The following is an 18,361-nucleotide window of genomic DNA, read 5'->3' as shown; positions in this document are numbered from 1 at the left end:
ATGAGGAAAGAGGACATGCTTTGGGAGTGTTAACACAGATCCACGGAACAAGACAAAGACCTCTTGCTTACTATTCCAGCAGGCTTGACAATATCAGCCAAGGATCACCTACATGTATTAAAGCTGTAGCAGCGGCTGCTGTATTGAAGGAGAAGTGCACAGACATTGTTCTTAATCATGAACTAACTCTACAAGTACCACATGCTGTTACATAAATCCTGCAACAAGCAAGAACCAAACATCTTTCAGCGGCTAGACTCACCAAGTACGAAGTGTCCCTATTGAGTGCAACCAACGTGACAATCAAGAGGTGCACTACCCTCAATCCTGCCACACTCTTACCAGCTCTGTTGCCGGAACAAAAGGAATATGAACATCAATGTTCAAAAGGAGGGAGAATAAGGGGACAATCGCCTTCTGTCAGTACAGTATCATTTAAACAGCCCAGAGAATGGAAGTCGATACAGAAGCTGAAAGTGAGGACAAAAAAGGAAAATACTAATACTTAAAAAATTTTTCCATGACTGTCTTGCTTTGATGGAACAAAAAACCCAGACATTGCCACACGTCCAAGATATCCCCATACCCAATGCTCATTACGAACTATATGTTGATGGGTCCAGATACTATGAAGATGGCAAGCCCTACACTGGATATGCCGTCACTACTGACACTGAAGTAGTAACTTCTGGAGCCCTACCAGCACACTTATCAGCACAAGCAGCTGAACTTGTCGCCCTTACTAAAGCATTGGAGCACGCAGAGCATACAACAGCGAACATTTATACAGATTCCAGATACAGCTGGGGAGTGACAATGGACTATGGGTTGATCTGAAAAAAAAAACAGAGACTTTAAAACAGTTACAGGTAAACAGATACAGCAGCTGACCTCATTAAAAAACTTTTTCAAGCATTAATGAAGCCACACAAAGTTGCCATCATCAAGATTCAAGCACACACAAAGAATCAAACAAAAGAAACAAGAGGAAATAATCTTGCAGATGCAGAAGCTAAGAGAGCAGCAAAAGCCAAGCCAGTAGAAGGAAGACACTACTTGGTTGTGACGGAAACAGAAGAACCACAACACATGGCAGATATGCAGCAATTAAAGAAGTTCCAAGACCAAGCAGGTCCAGTGGAAAAAGCAGAGTGGCAAAGGAAAGGTGCAGCAAAAGATGAAGAAACAGAGCTCTGGAAAAAAAGATGAACTGTTATGTCTACCCAGAGTACTATACCCAGCCATGTGCCAAGTCACTCATGGACAGACCCACCTTGGGAAAGATCAAATGACTGCCATTACTAAAGAGAGATGGATTGCTCCAGGATTCCAATCAGCAGCAACACTTCATACACAAGCATGCTGGATCTGTGGAACAAGCAATCCAGGGATAAGAGTAAAAACTCCACAAAGGGCAATACCAAAAACAACAGCTCCTTTTCAGAGACTGCAGATTGACTACATTCAGAGGCCTAAGTGTGGAATGTATGATGCACTTGTAATAGTGGACATTCCATCAAAATGGGTGGAGGCTTTCGCTGTAGCAAAGGCCACAGCAAGGAACACAGCTAAAAAATCCTCTCAGAAATTGTCTGTAGATATGGTGTCCCAGATGTCATTGAGTCAGATGGGGGACACACTTTACAGATTCTACAGCAGAAAACAATCTGCATCATCTCCAGCCAGGAGATTGGGTGTATCTTAAGAGACATGTTCGGAAATCGCTTGAGCCCAGATATGATGGTCCATTTCAGGTCCTACTGACTGCACCAACATCAGTGAAGCTACAGGGGAGGGACACATGGATTCATGCCTCCCATTGTAAACGATTACAAAGTTAAGTTTGAAGATGCAGTTTGCTGAGATGTTATTGGGGCCCAAACCCGATAAAAGTCTATGGGGATGTATTCTGTGTTTGGCAACCACAATAGTTGCAATAATATGGTTATGTACAGTACTAGAGGCACCAGATTATGTTAATAACAATAGTACAGTACAAGTTACCTCTATAGTCTATCCCAAACCACATTATGTGAGAAAAAGGGAAGTAGTAAACCCTAACCGTGAATGTAGGAATTCACCACTCATCACAAGGTGTATTTGTGAGTATTGTGGACAGCCACCTGAGGAAACATGCATAGAATGATGTAAGGCCCCTACTGGAGAAAACCAAAACATGTTGTTGCAATTGCATAATTTGGTAGGGAATGCCCTTAATACTACAAACTGTTGGATCTGCTCTCAAGGTCCTACCTCAGGAGGAGGAGAGTGGACATTCGTCCCCATCACATTTGATGAATGAGACAGAAAGCAATTCCAACGAGTTTGTAATTGATAGTCTAAAGACAGAAAGAGGATTGGATAACTTAAGGAGAATGTGGGACAACATACCTCCAATTCTCCCCAAGAATCTATATTATTTATGTGGGAAATATGCCTACAAATGGTTTGTTTATGGCGACTATGGGAATTGCACCCTAGGATGCATAGTACCTGCAGCACAAGTGATAAATCATGAAGATCTAAAAAATTATAGGATTATGTATACTTGCTTATATTGCTTTCAAGGTATTGATGTGTGTTTTCTCTATTTGTCTAAAACAGTGTCAGTCCGCAGCAACTACAACCAAGTTCAAAAAACTCATATCTGGAAGGACACAGAAAGCAGAGAATCAGTCTATTCCGATGGATGTGAGCGAACAGCCAATTGCTCTCTGACGACAGGGAGAAGCTACCTTGTTCTCAGGGCTATAACCCACTAGAACCATCTGATGTGACTAATACTTTGCATAGTTAGGCAGTTTGAATTGTAAGATGTCCGACCACTATGAGTTTTCTTATATTTATAATAATTTTTGTATTTTTTCTTTGTTTACTACTGTATGTAAACAATGTAATCTCAATTGTAATGTTTAATTATTATAAAAAGGAGGGAGTAAATGATAGAGTTTATCTTACTCAACATTATATTACTTATACCATAGCATAATTCTTGTCAGTACAGAGTATTATAAAGACCCATATGTACTAGCATTATATACTTATCTTGTGTACAGGAAGCTGAATGGGTTAAAATATATTCCTTCTGAGTTTCAGGTTCTGTAAATAAGTCAAAGTTACTAATGATACCCAAATGGGGAAATACACTCTTCCATGTCATCGGAGATGGCATAGTAAAGTTACGTCAAACCAGTTATAGACTTTGTAACACCACACTAGGGGAGTGTAGCATGTGAACATGTATGTATTTGGTAATATCCCCTCCCATAAGGGGGAGGAATTATTTGTGTTACATGGTATAAGTATGTGACCAACGAGCTATGGAAGGTACGGTACGGTGAATAAACCTGTTTGAAAGAGACCGTCTGCAGTCATTTCTAAGGCTCTGAGATATCTGCGTGCTCTGAAAGGAAGGACGCATTCCTAAAGCTTTCAAGCATGTGGCAGTAGCTTTTGCATAGCTGCCGTAGTCTGCTGCAAGATCTGCACCGTGGTCGACAGAGCATCCACCCATGGTGGAGGGGACTGGACTACAGGGGGTGCTACAGCGTTAGAAAGGCGGTCCACTAGGGTGCCCAACAACTGCTGAAGCTGCCCATGGTGGTTGAGGGGCCACCGGGGCATGGGAGTGGCCAGGAGGGATAAAGCAATTGACACATAGCCCATCCTGGATAACATCCATGTCAGACAGACCTGCAGCGCAGCTCTTGCAGGACAAGAGCAAGGGAGATTCTGTCTGGTTACGCCCCCGTTTGGACATCGTGTAAACACACCCAACAATAGGGGGGTACAGTGCACAATAGGTAACTTCAGTATAAGAGGACCTAGAGTGATTCACTGACCTCTGAGGTAAAAACCTCAATTAGAAATAAAGTGGACAGTTAAGAAAAAAACTGACAGAGAAATAAAGTACTAGCACAGAGTCACATACACACTATTAGCCAATATAAATATATGCTAACACACCCTATATCAACCACAGTACTCTATGGAGCAAAGGGGGAATGAGGGTGGCTGTGAAAAGTACTACTTAGCCTGTAGCCGGTTTCACAGGGGAGAGAGATGTGCCCGACCTCTGGAGACCTGCGTGCTGCAGCAATGGTGCCGGTTCAAGAGAGGGGGGGGCGGGCACAAACATAGTCAGCTAATGGACGGCAGATCTCTGGGAGATTGGCGCCAAAGCTGGGGGAGGGACTGCAGGCCAAGCGCCACCTCCCCTTGCTGGACTTCCCCCACGTATAAGCATAATAAAAAAAAAATGGGTCCCCCCGTACCCAGCCTGCCGCTCTGTCCCCGGTGGTCTAGTGGGGTCCCTGGCCGAAGCGAGTGCCCACGCCAGCTACCGCGGGCGTCTCCCAGCGCGCCGCGGCAGGACAGCGATTTGTGCTTCTTTAGGAAGCCTTACCTGCTCCTGGTCCGGCCACGCTGTCAGGGGGAGACGTCCAGCGGTGCTAGGCGCTGACGTCGCCCCCGCCGTCTGCCTCACTGAGCGGGGCTGAGAGGAGGTCTGCGCCGGGAGGAGTGATGCGGACGCTCGCTCCGCCGTCAATCACTGACGGCGGTGAGCGTCCTCAGCCGCGAGGCGGCTTCTGCCGCTAGAGCGGCAGATTCAAAAGTGAAAAAAAAAAAATTAAAAATGAGCTTCATATGGGATTACCTCAGAGAGGTAATCCCTGCTGAAGTAAAGGTGCGTCTGCTTCCTGCAGGCACCAACTAAAAACTGGCAGTAGTAGCCTGGAGGCGGGGTTGTAGGGGATAGGGCCCGGGCATGCTGGGAAATCTTTGAAGAGCTTCGCTGATTGGTGCCTCGGACCCCCTGGATCCGCCTACAACCCGATGTCCCCTGTGGGACCCATGGACCCTGACAAGGAAATTTCATATGTCACTGTGTGTATGCTCTATTATATGAATATAATACACACCATTAGTGGCAGTGAATCTAATTTAGACCCAATTAAGCCACCTTGTGGTTTCATCCAATCCTTCATCCAACAATGTCCGTATGCATACCTCACAAACAGACGAATAACAGTTTACAAATCTGTAAGAGATCGGCACCTTATTCTGCTGCTCATCTCTTATGCAGTTATTCTAATCCCACTTTTCACTAATACTTAATGCACTCACTTCTTTTATGACTTCCACTTCTACTCACACCCACTTGAATTCCCTGGTACTCTCCATTTGCTTCCTTGTTCCTCTCACTTTATTTATTAACAGTTTTATATAGATCAGCATATTCTGTTGGTATTTACTCCCTTGCCTTTATCATTCCCCTGCTCTGTCACAGCCATGCTGGGGTACATCCTCCTCCTTCCCGCTGAATGTGACTCCTGCTTGGTTCTTCCAATTTGCATGACGTGTCATTTATTCAGCTTGAGAGGGCCAGTCACCTATTCCATCATCAAGCAGCACCGCTCCAATTTATTATCTCCACCCAGACAGTGGATAAAGCCCAATCCTCATTACACCCATGGTAGAGAGCAGGGCTAAGTACATAGGACTACCTGGGACATGCCCAGCTACCTACCTGGTCAGTCCCACCATGATTGAGTCCATTCTGTACAGTCCTACATGTAGGTCTTTAATTAAAGACTTCCTCCTGCTGAAAAAAAGTTACCCTGTTTTTAAAAGGTATTTATTATTTTGCCCTAATGAACAACAATCCAGCCATACCTCTGCAGAAAGTTATCACCTATGATGTCCTGGCACCTGCAACACTAAAGCTGGGTACACACTAGACATTCACCCAATTGCGCAGATTAAAACAACCTACCAGGTACATGATCTGTTGTGTACCCACAATATGCAAATGCCCTGCAGGTTGATAGCAACATCACACAACCCGACAACAGGGCTAATAGGGGATGTCGGGGGGAGTTATTATTAGGCTGTGGTGGTGGGGTAGACTCGGGATAGGTCACTTAAAGAGCCCTGTCAGGATTCTTCGTATCGGGATTCCTGGATCAGTATCTTGACCGCTGGGATATCGTAGGCTTCCCATATTCTTGTAGCTGTCCATGGTAATAGTAAAGGTTGTAATCAATGTTTAAAGGGTGAAAGGAACAGAACCTCAAAAACTTTGGGCTGAACTGCTATAGAAATATGAAAGTAAGAATCCTATAGAGCTGTGGACATGAATACGAATCCCCTTCACTGATATGCGTGACCAATATAATGTGACAAATGACTTGACAGGAGTGTGCAATAGTGTGTACACACTGGAAGATGTGAACGATTTGTTAGCCCAGTCCATCGTAATATGACCAATCGTTCAAAGTATTCATCTAGTGTGTTCCCAAATTTACCGAGACTAACTTTTCCCCAGCTGGGTGCACACTTTCAAGAATAAATCCCTAATCCCCTGATAGGCAGGGAATACCAATTTTTTACAATTATTGTCCAAAAAGGAATATTTGCTCATACACTGCTGTTCTAGGAACATTGAGAATAAATTAAGCTTGATGTATTTTAATAGGATCTCTACAGTACCCACAGGACATAAAAGAGTACTAAAAGTAAAATGTACTACAGTATAACCAAATATCTAGATAAGATATAAGAAATTCTTGGGGTTGCTATTCCACTGTTTGTGACCAAATTTGAGGCCTTTTGGAGATGATGTGTCCATTAGGGGAGGATCACATACAAAGTTGCCAAAAGACAGGATATACTGTATGAATCTACTAACTACAAGGGTAGCAGACTAGCATGCCTAGGTAACCACTGCCCCCACCTGGCAGCATGAGAACAGTGCCTTGCTGAGAATGGAGGGCATAGATAAATGGTTTTATTTGTCCATCTCTCTTTAACTACTAGTATCTGCATACTGTATGTGACATGTACTGTAGCTAACCAATTGTAGGGCTACCATTGTGCTTTATATAGGCGCATATATGTAATATACACATGCATATATACACAATATACATGTGCGCAAACATATTTAAAAAAAGTTTTTATTTTGATCTCAAAACCCTTCAATCAATATAAGTTACACCCGGAGGTCTGAAAATTAAGCAGCTATATATGCATATATTTGTTGACCTAATGTTTAAAAGAAATACAACAAAATAGATCAGTTTAGGGTTTATCCTCTTAAATAAATAACATTTTGTCCAGGTATGTTCCCTGATTTCTTCCCATGGACATGACAGTTCAAATATAATCCAGTATCTAAAATACTGTCCCACAGCTTGTAAAGCCAATGGAGACATGGCATGCTTTTCATATGTTGGTCTGTAGTCGCACGGATTCTCTTGACTTGTATGGTTTGCAGGAAATCCAGTCCCACAGAACAGGATGTCAGGAGGTGGCTAATAAGCCGTGTCTGTTTTTCAGGATCTCCAGAGTGGGAGCCAGAGCGCTGGAACAGAAGATATGTACATACACAAGAGTCACTTCCTATATTAGATTTCTAAAAAGTGCATTCACTCAGATGCTAACTTTCTACTGTCCACAAGCACTGAGTGGCTTTCCCCCCCAACTAGAATGTAAATTGCATTACAGGAAGGCAATCAAATCAAATCAGTTGGAATTCTTGTTTCAATTTGCAAACTATTTTCATTAATTTGAATAAAAAAAAAAAAAAAATTGCTTTTACAATTAGATTTGATTCAAAGGGCCTGATTCATAGGTTTTGACACATCAGTCACTGAGCAGTCTTAAAGCCCCCATACACTTGTACGATACAGACGTTTTTTTTTACCATTTTGATCAATCGGGCCGATTAATAGTGTGAAAAAGGTCATATCGTATGTAACTTCCGATTCTGATCCGGTGTGCATCAGATCAGATTGGGAATTTGCCATGGCTGCAAATATATTTGATATGTGTTTCCAATCATGTATCTATTAGGTTAGAGGGTATGTGGCCTAGCTATTCAGGTGAGATTCTGCAATTTATCTTTAAAGCAAAATTCTAATGGAACCTACACACGGGGCGAATTCAGGGCATTTTCTAAGCGATCTCACTAGATCACTTAGAAAATCCCTAAGTTCCTCTCTTCACTTTAACATTTGTCACATGGATGCATTACATCCCTTTTCACTGCTATTTAGGTTACTGGCGGGAGAGCTTGGAGCACCTGTACACTGTCGCCCTGGGAAACCAGAGCTAACAATCTATAGCTGCAAAAAGTAAGATATGAACACAGCAGGCATATACAATGCATAAGCATCAGGTTATAGGGAAAGACTTGTCGGGGTCACTGACCTAGTATATTACTTAGGTGACATAACCGGTAACTCACCATCCAGGTCGGATCACAGTAAATTTACCAGGAACAGAAAGATCAATGACTGTCGATCCCACCCTGCATTCGGGGCTAGATAAGTCTCCAATAGGCCCTCCATCCACTACAAGGGACAGCATGGGCCACAGGTCCCGGAATTCCTAATAAAAGATAAAATTTAGATGCCTGGCACAGAAAATAAAGCCATTCAAATGCAAAAAAATATAATGATACCATATAATAAGGTGCAAATATAAATTACAGTATATAGTGAAACATTTATTTAAATTTGCTTTCACACACATACTATTGTGAAGTGTCAGGACTCAAAATTGAAAAGAGAGACAGATAGTGCAGACTGTCAACAAATAACAATTTTAATGTGGGGTACACTTACAATAGGGATGGATAAAAAAGCATGGATCTCCTCAAACCGGGGCAATACAGGAATTGGAACGGTCACAGCAGCAGCAAAGGTATTTAAAGCGTCTGTATGAGAAGGTTAAGCACACTATTGACAAAGGATCAGTTAGATCCGAAACGCGTTTGGCGTTATCTTAACCTGTTGTTTGGTTGGACTCTGGACCGGGGATTCGTGTATATTGGACACCCAGTGAGAAGGACTATTGCCAGATCTAGACTGGATTGCTCAGCTGCTGTGACCGTTCCAATTCCTGTATTGCCCCGGTTTGAGGAGATCCATGCTTTTTTATCCTTCCCTATTGTAAATGTACCCCACATTAAAATTGTTATTTGTTGACAGTCTGCACTATCTGTCTCTCTTTTCAATTTTGGGTACCGTGTGTGGAGGAGGAATATCTTTGGAATTATCCATCTGCCACCTATGGAAACACAGCAATAGTGGTATAACTCTGTGACATTCCTATAAACACTTGCTTGGTGTTTTTATTCTGTGGGAACCACCTAAGCGCTGGAGAACAGTCTCTTTTACTGTATGCATTCTGTTTTTAGGTGTTATTGAATGGCACCTTGAGATCTGTATATCTAGCTGCTATATGGTGTTTTTATGTAAGCGCACTTGAGCACTAAGTCACTTTATTGCCTAAAAGTGTCAGGACTGCCATTGATGTTATGTTTGGCCTGCAGTACCTCTGGTTTGCCAGAGGTGCTGCTGTTGTGTTGGACTGCAGTACCTGTGGATGGCCAGAGGTGCTGCTGTTATATTCAGCTTGCAGCACCTCTGTGTGGCCAAAGGTGCTGCTGTCATGCTTGGTCTGCAGTATCTATGGGTGGCCAGAGGTGCTGCTGTTGGGTTCAGCCTGCAGAACTGTTGTTTCTGAGAGCAGTCCCAGCTGGTGTAATCAGCTGGACTGGGCTATTCTCCGAATACCATTTCCCAGCTGCAGCACATATTGATGATCCTTGTTACCTGTTCCTGTACCTGAATCCTTGTTACCTGTTCCTGTACCTGAATCCTTGTTACAGATGGGGCAGGCTTCTTCTTTGCTGGCGAATCGCCAGAACGTCAGCGCTGGCGATCCGCCAGCAGCCTCGCTAACCATCTGACTGAGAAACGCGTGCGTCTCAATCTCCGTCGGCGGGGCGACGGAAACCCTGTCCGTTTCAGGGGGGGGGGAGGCGGCGGAGACCCCGGGTGACCGCCAACAAGCCGGCGGTGAACCGGGGGAAGCGTCCCCTTCTCGCTATAAATATGGAGCTGGCGCGGGATGGCGGCTGGCGTCGCCATCCCCTGCAAAGATGGGACCTGCCCCATCTGTACCTGAATCCTTGTTACAGATGAGGCAGGCTTCTTCTTTGCTGGCGAATCGCCAGAACGTCAGCGCTGGCGATCCGCCAGCAGCCTCGCTAACCATCTGACTGAGACGCGCGTGCGTCTCAATCTCCGTCGGCGGGGCGACGGGGGGGGGGGGGGGGGGGTTGCGGGCAGGCTGCGGGGACCCCGGGTGACCACCAACAAGCCGGCAGTGACCCGGGGGAAGATATGGTGCTGGCGCGGGATGGCGGCTGGCGTCGCCATTGTCGTCCCCTGCAAAGATGTGACCTGCCCCGTCTGTACCTGTTCCTGTACCTGAATCCTTGTTACCTGTTCCTGTACCTGATTTGTTATCCTAAGAATATAGTGATTTAACATCCATCCTGCCTCCATTGTCTGTTACTCCAGCAAATATTTCCATTAGTTTTGCAGTCCACTGGAACTCCTAACATTATAACTGGCCATATTGACCAGTGAAGCGGACCAATGGATAAGTTGCCCATAACAACCAGCTTTGAGTAAGAATTTATCAAGTATATTCTGTGAAATGGTAGGTTGATGCTGATTGGTTGCTATGGGCACATTCTCCGCTTTACCATCACAACCCCACTGACCATACAAGAGCAAATATCGAGGCGATAGCTAATAACCTCTTTATACTTCTATAGTATATGTTCTAATTAGCATGCACACATAGATGAGAACAGTAACAATATAACCCAGCAGTGCCTCACCTCTATTGTCAATGTGCTCTGCTGGGTACTGATGTTGGCACTAGTCAGTGCCAAGGGCTCAGAGGAGATCTGTGCTAGTTGTCGGACAAATGCATGGTCAGGAATACGAACACCAACCAGCTACAAAGAAACAGAATTCAGAACAAAACATACATTATGCAACTTTCTCAAACACATCATGTAATCATCTCTCAATATCCTTCTGTGTACAACTAAACCTAAATACTGTATACATGTTTGGTATCATACTTACAGATGTAGAAGGATTAAGCTCCTTATTAAGCCCATCTGATCGCTCCATCACAAGAGTGACAGGTCCAGGTAACAGGTCATGTAGAAGCTGGTCAGAGACATTAACCTGGCAGTACCTGTATCATTAATAGTTATTATTAGCAGTTACCTATACATCACCAGCAAGTTCCACACAACCCATAGCATATACTCTGTGTATCAGGACTATAAGGCATCATGCAAAACAAAATGTCTCAGGAGCATTAAGGTTTATAAATTCACATAGGGTGCAGCAAACTAAAGCCGTGTAAACTCGTCCAGGCGACTTTGACTAGATAGTTAAAATCCCCTAGAAGTGGACGGGTGCGGCCCCGCAGCATTGCTATCGCCCGGACAAATAGGTTGTACAGCAGGGCTTAACAAACTCCGGGAGCCAGGTCGCCATGGTGACCACCACTGTGACCAGATTCTGCCTCCTGGCGACCAGACTTTTTTTGGAGGAAGCAAAACATGGTCGTGGCTGGGTGTGCTTGCAGGGGGAAGAGCGGTTGTCAACCCCCTCCTCGCTCCCCCCTCTCACAAAAACACAAGAGCAGGCCAAGCCTGCATCACGAGCCAACAGAGTTTGCTTTTTAGGAGTCAATCAGGAGCAGCAGTCGAACCCTGATTGGCTGTCAGACCGGGCCTCGCGATCTGGCACAAGTTTTTAAATACCCGCGCTGCAGCAGAGCTGCTCTTGTGCGGGGGGGCTTGGGGAGTGCACAACCTGTCTGCCCGATGGAAGAGTGGTAATGGAAGAGTGGAGGAGGGGCTGCAATTTAGCTGGCAGAGCACGTTAACCCCATGACAATGCACATTAACCCCTGGCAGACCAGGTTAACCCCATGAAAAGGAGCTTTACCCCTGGCAGACCAGGATAATCCCGGGAAAACGCATAATCACCCTTAGCAGACCAGGATAACCCCATGAAAACACGTAATCACCCCTGGCAGACTAGGATAACCCCCATTAAAATGCCTAATCACCCCTGGCAGACCAGGTTAACCCCATGAAAAGGAGCTTTACATACCCTCCAACATGACCCATTCCATTAGGTACAAAATGCTCTGTTCCTGGACTACCCTGCCAGTGACAGTTACAGAGGTGGGGCTCCAGCACAGTCCAATATTCAAAGAGGGGGGGTCACATCAACTGCCAGTGAGTCCAGGACAGTGATGTTTGGGGTGGCAGTAGGTGTGACTCCCCTGTTTGAATATTGGACTGTGCTGCAGGCTCACATCTGTAACTGCCACTGACAGGGCAGTCAAGGAACAGAGCATTTTGTACCTAAGAGAATGGGTCATGTTGGAGGGTATGGCTTTACCCCTCTTTTACCCCGATGAAGTCTTTTGTGACGAAAAGCGTTGGGTGTGCTGCATTGTTGACTAAAGAAACAACTGTATACACCAAGACGTACTCCAGCCACAAGGAGAATTAATTTATGTATCTACTTTAATAAATTGCTTGCAACAATATATCATGGCCTAACTCAGTGATGGCTAACCTTGACACTTCAGATGTTGTTGAATTACACATCCCAGCATGCCCTGCTTCAACAACAGCTGGAGTGTCAAGGTTACTGGCTTAACTGATACTCTAAGGATATCCACTTAGCCCGGAACGAAGCCCAATGCTGGCACTTATTGGGATTTTATTCAGGATTAGCTGATGTCTCAAAGAAATAAAACCCCAATAAGTGCAACTATCTGTCTGCAGTAATATATAACAAACATAACACTCTCAGGTAGGACCACTGTTCTGCTTTGTGGAGTGATCACTAGGAGAACAGTAATCACAGCCCACGAACATAACAGAAGAACATTACGGATGGATAAGTATATAGCCAGAGGGCATTAAGGATAAGTATATGGCACAGATATCGGCGTATAACAGCAATTATGAGTGACCTGGGATAAAGTGTACACATTCATTGTAAAGAGACGGTCTATAATAAAAATGTAATAATAACGAATCAATTAATTCCAATAAATGAAAATAGATATATCAATTAGATCGATTATTCTGACAGATCTAATACTTCTGCTAATATCAATTTTCCTAATGCTGGTTACTAACTTATAGATATCCTGAATGTCCCCAACACATATAGCCAAAGGTTTGGTCCCATTGCGTCCTTTGATGTTGTAAATGTTGCTGATGGACTGGGAGTTCTGCGCCAGGCAGGCAATGCCATAGATAGTGTCTGTGGGTAAAGCAATCACTCCATTCTGTTGTAGAATACCAGCAGAAGTATTCAGAATTTCTTTCCAACCTGCAATAAAACAAAGATGATTGGAGATACTGAATATCAATAAAAACCATCTCCATAGATGTAAATTTATTGTAATGAAAGTAAGCAAACAACTACACCACAATCACTCATGTTCACTTATAAAGCCCCATACACACTAGAGGATATTGCAAAAGATATCACTTTACAAAGAGCTTTCTCAATAATATTTTTTGCAATATTCTCTAGTGTTTACACTCAATGTTGTTAATCATGCTTGCTCTCGCCAAATGGACCTGCTGAACATGCAGGTCAATTTAGCTTTATAGCCAACAACCTGCATGTCTTGGGGATGGATTTGGGGCGCTGCTCCCCTTGGGTTGGTGTGGCTGAGTAGCTTTCTGGGTGGCACACCCTAACATTTATTTAGCACTATTTATTTTCCACTAATATATTATACTTTCTGGCACTTCACTTTTTAACCTCTAGCTCCTGCTTCTTTCTTATTAATACACCTGTAGCTTAGTTTTTCACTTGTGTGCTGCCCTGGGGTGACTGGCCAATGCTGTCCTTTTTGGGGTTCCGCGCCGCAGATTAAAACTTAGTATTAGGGACCCACCAGAAAGGAGGTCACCGTGAAGCTGGTTGGTGGGCAAATATTTCTTGGCCAATTGATATACAAAGATCCTCTATTATTGTTTAATAATATGGAGTGTGCATCTGCACCGTGTATTTTTCTTTGCAGAACTACAAGTCCCAGCACGATGGCACCTCATGTATATAGGGTGTGCATTCTAAGACCCCCCCCCCCCACCCCATATTTAGCGGGTCCTGCTGATGTCACTGAATCATATCGTTTACCAATATTATTCAGTGTGTATGCTCAACATCGGCGACCCACGGATTATACTGTTAACCATCAGCCGTGGCCAACATTGTATAGTGTGTATGGAGCTTAACTCTTCCTAACACACAACCTGTTTACAACACACATAGCGGAAGTTGATGGCACATCTTCCCAGGGGCCTACTCCATCTATTCAAGTGTTTATATGTCTGCAGGCTACAGAAGCCCCTTCCTGAGCAATTTTGTACACAATATCACCTAGTGTGTATAGGCCTTTATTTTCTATGGTAGACCGCAATGCCTAAATGTAAGAAAACTACAAGATTAAGCATAATGAATTTGTTTCTATTACATGTTCCACACACATTATCTTGCATGTAAACAACTGATTGCGAGCCTCCAATATTCAAACGCTAAAGCTGTGTACATACGTACAGATGTATCTGTCCAATCTATCTGGTGAAAACAAAAATCTGGTAATGTATGGGAGCATATGAGCATGGAACATTTGCTCCCAAACACTGGAAATCAAACAATAGGCATTCAGATAAAATGGTTAAATCCATTTTATTTAACAAATTTATAAGAGCAACCGATTTTAGCCATTTTCCAGCATTTGAGAAGTTGATTCTCATATGCTCCCATACATTACCAGATTTTTTATTTTATTTTTTCGTTCATTCGAGAGAGAGTGTGAGAGAGAGTGTGAGAGAGAGAGTGTGAGAGAGAGAGTGTGAGAGAGAGAGTGTGAGAGAGAGAGTGTGAGAGAGAGAGTGTGAGAGAGAGAGTGTGAGAGAGAGAGTGTGAGAGAGAGAGTGTGAGAGAGAGAGTGTGAGAGAGAGAGTGTGAGAGAGAGAGTGTGAGAGAGAGAGAGTGTGAGAGAGAGAGAGTGTGAGAGAGAGAGAGTGTGAGAGAGAGAGAGTGTGAGAGAGAGAGAGAGTGTGAGAGAGAGAGAGAGTGTGAGAGAGAGAGTGTGAGTGAGAGAGAGAGTGTGAGAGAGAGAGAGAGTGTGAGAGAGAGAGAGAGTGTGAGAGAGAGAGAGAGTGTGAGAGAGAGAGAGAGTGTGAGAGAGAGAGACCGACCACCATTAGGTCTGTGGATTCCAGATTGCCCTAGATTACTCCCCCCATCTCATATCATGGGTCAGGTCCTCCAATACCCCTTTTACATTGCACAAATAACCCGGGATGTGGTGCGGTGTGAATGCACCACTCTTCATAATGGGAGACCTGGGTTTATGCTGAAAGCACCAGACCAGATTGGACCCAGGGGTTCGAGTAAAGCGAAGATTTGGGAAAACAACACGGTCCTCCAATAAACAGCAAGAAGATTGGGGATACTAAACATGTATAAACCCCACTCAATGATTGCAGTTTATCAATAGTTGCTGCATTGCCGAGTGCCTTGTAATGCCGGATACACACTAAAATGATGTGTTCCAATCCAGGGCCTGATTTAAGGTTCAAGGTGCCCTAGACAAATACACATGTAGCTCCACTTGTAATGTTGCTAAACACACTTGTATGGGCGCTCAGGGACTCACCAGTCATACTGGTCATGTGCATGTACCGAAGGTTATGTAACTGGCATATATGATCTAATGCTTGTTGTGTGTCAAGGAGACTTTGGCAAGAACTCCAATGCAGCTGGTGAGTCCCTCCCACCACTACATCTACTCAATAACAGGTGTCCTGGCATCTCCCAGCCATCGCATCGCTGGCAATATACGCCAGCTGGACAATTACCGCGATTTCAATAGAAGTGCCATACCTAACATCAAAAGCTGGTTATAGATGCTGGGACCACACAGCTACGTCTGGGAGTGTGACCACGCGCTCGGTTTAAACAGTGTAATTATCACTGAGGGGAGGTCGAGCATAGAGCACAAATATTGAGACACTATTTACAACATCAATTGTACGTTAATTTAAACCTGTGGATATTAAAATAGACTACTTTTATTATTTACAGTTTCTTATATAGCGCAGCATATTCCGTTGCACTTTACAATTGGAAACAACAGTGATTAAACAAACTGGGTAAATAAAAATAAAAAAACGCTAGAGGTAGGATGGTCCTGCTCGCAAGCTTACAATCTACTTTTAATCTATTTGCGATCTCCTTTTAGCCGTGTTGCTAAATATTTTATTGTGCTTGTAAGGAATCCAATCCCTATTGGGAGTTTCAGTAGATGGAGCAAAAAGATAATAAGCCAAATTTTCCTAATTCTTTTCTTTTTGCACCTGATATTTGTTTGTATTTAGATTTTGTGCTACAACACCAGATGGGAGGCCTAATGCCAATGTCATTTTTCCACCCCCTTAAGAACTTTACATGAGGACAGGTGATCGCTAACAAGCATGGAGTAAATTAGGCCTTCATTTTATTCTTCAGCTGTCACCTGCAAGGCACCTACCCCAGTCCTGGAGCCCTAGGCTTAAGCCTTATCAGCCTATTGGTTAATCAGGCACTGTTCCCAGCCAATGCAAAGTGCATATATCCTTAACATTGCAGGGGAATGCCATGATACATTCGGCAGTGTGGCATCGGATTCAGTATTGAATCCCGGCGGTCGGGATCCCGGCGTTCAGAATCCCGACAGCCAAAATCCCGTGGCATCACTAGCAATGTCTTCTGTTTGACCCAAACAGAAGACATTGCTCATGATGGCGTAGGCAAGAACACTGGGCATACTACACACTGAAAGATACACATGATATATTGCTCTTATTCAGACAGCAAATAACATTTTTGTAGTCTGTACCCGGCTTTAATTTGAGAAGTCAGAGAAAAAAACAACAGACTAGATGAAATGATCCCTAACCATCACACTGAAGCCTTTCACAGAGCAATGTCCATGCAAAACCAGAAGAAATCACAAACTCAGATATCAACATATTTTTGTTCCTGCAGCACACAAGCATCTTTGTAGCCATTTAGAGACTTAAGAAGAGCTTTGAGGGGTCATGCACTGCAAAACCACAAGTCCTGCCAAACAAATGGTTGTAGATCATGAGACTCCATCATTTAAGCAGCAGATAAGTACATACATTAAATACCTCATCCACTCCCACTGTACATGCATCCCTCGTGCGGCATGGGCACATTCTCCTCATGTAGGGCGCTGTGGTCCCAGTGTAGGAAGCGCTGTCACCAACATTGCATATAAACGCTATAGCTTCCACATACACACCCAGCCTGTCCCCTCCACATCCTCCTCACCCTTCACATCCTTGTCCGGGCCGTTTCTACAACCTCTAGGCCCGGCTGGCAGCCTCATTACTCTACAAGCCATATCTACCACCGGGGTCTGTTTGTGACATGCGATCCCGGCTACTGCACCCTGCAAGCGGCCAACCAGCCTCATCTGGGTCCTCAGCTTCGCAAACACCCACGTGTGCGGCCGGCGCAGCACTTCCGGGGTCAGCGGAGGCAGCCAATCCGCGGCCCGCACTGCGTGTCGTCACGTGGTTACATAAGCTATCACCGGCAGCAGCGGCTGCTGCACTGCAGTGCAGTGCGGCGGGAGTCAGTCAGTGTCAGTGAGTGTGTGGCTTCGTTCGGGTTGCTGTCTGGCATTATGAGGTAGATTTATTAAACTCGATGAAGTGATAAAGTGTCTGGTTTTATCACCGGCCAATCAGCTCCTACCTGTCATTTTTCAGACCAAGCCTGTAACCTCACAGGTAGGAGCTGATTGGCCGGTGATAAAAACCAGACACTTTATCACTTCACCGAGCTTAATAAATCTGCCCCACAGTTTAAAATTAATAAAAAGATCTTTAAAATAAATGACATCAATACAATACAAAAAATTTCTTAGAGTACAATGTTTGGATGCCCCAGCTCTTTACACCCACTCCCTACATAGCTGGTATCATAAAGAAATTCATAGGGGTTAGAAATTTGTAAACATGACTCTATACTAATGAAATAAAAATGAGTGACAACTGAAAAGTAAACGGGTTAGTTTAAAATGTTTACACTCCTTATGGAGGATTTGTAGGAAGAAGGGCCAGCTGTCCCTGTCTTCCTCTAACCAAAGGAGGCAGCAGTGTTCCTCAGCAAGATGCTGTACGCTGACAGATGGTCTCCGTTCGGCTTCAGTCCCGGGATGGGGCTTGGTGACATCAGGCGGCCGGCGTGAGGGTTGTTCGGGTGGCAGTGGGGATGGCTTGGTCTCTCCTGTAATGCCCAACGCGTTTCATGCCACGCTGGGCAGAGCCGAATTTCCCATTAGGCACGTGAGGCACCGGCCTAGGGGCGGCACATGTTTGGGGGCGGCACTTGGATGCCTGTGATAGTACTGTCAG

At 44.4% G+C, this 18,361-nt stretch overlaps 1 protein-coding gene across 2 annotated transcripts; it reads right to left on the bottom strand.

Moving 5' to 3' along the window:
- Positions 1-6,945: 6,945 nt before the first annotated feature.
- Positions 6,946-17,556, bottom strand: YRDC (yrdC N6-threonylcarbamoyltransferase domain containing). 2 transcript variants are annotated; one of them, XM_083173586.1, is made up of 6 exons: positions 17,271-17,556; positions 13,049-13,244; positions 10,956-11,070; positions 10,703-10,822; positions 8,215-8,394; positions 6,946-7,366 (listed from the first exon to the last, which is right to left on the bottom strand). In XM_083173586.1, exons 1-5 carry the CDS (start codon positions 17,413-17,415, stop codon positions 8,248-8,250), a joined length of 723 nt encoding a protein of 240 aa, XP_083029712.1. In that variant the 5' UTR covers positions 17,416-17,556; the 3' UTR covers positions 6,946-7,366; positions 8,215-8,247. The 2 variants fall into 2 exon arrangements, with proteins under 2 accessions (XP_083029712.1, XP_083029711.1); XM_083173585.1 differs by having other exon boundaries at positions 8,252-8,394; positions 17,271-17,544.
- Between the last annotated feature and the right edge of the window lie 805 nt (positions 17,557-18,361).

Source organism: Crinia signifera, chromosome 2, assembly GCF_055691185.1.
Source record: "Crinia signifera chromosome 2, ASM5569118v1, whole genome shotgun sequence".
Classification (NCBI taxonomy): domain Eukaryota; kingdom Metazoa; phylum Chordata; class Amphibia; order Anura; family Myobatrachidae; genus Crinia; species Crinia signifera.
This window is presented reverse-complemented; position numbering and strand designations above follow the sequence as displayed.

Excerpts from the sequence above, each read along its gene's own strand:
- YRDC (XM_083173585.1), bottom strand. The coding sequence starts at position 17,415 with ATGAGGCTGGTTGGCCGCTTGCAGGGTGCAGTAGCCGGGATCGCATGT. Across the intron at positions 11,071-13,048 it reads GACATTCAGGATATCTATAA|GTACTGCCAGGTTAATGTCT; the intron begins GTTAGTAACCAG and ends TTAATGATACAG. Across the intron at positions 10,823-10,955 it reads AGCTTAATCCTTCTACATCT|CTGGTTGGTGTTCGTATTCC; the intron begins GTAAGTATGATA and ends GTTTCTTTGTAG.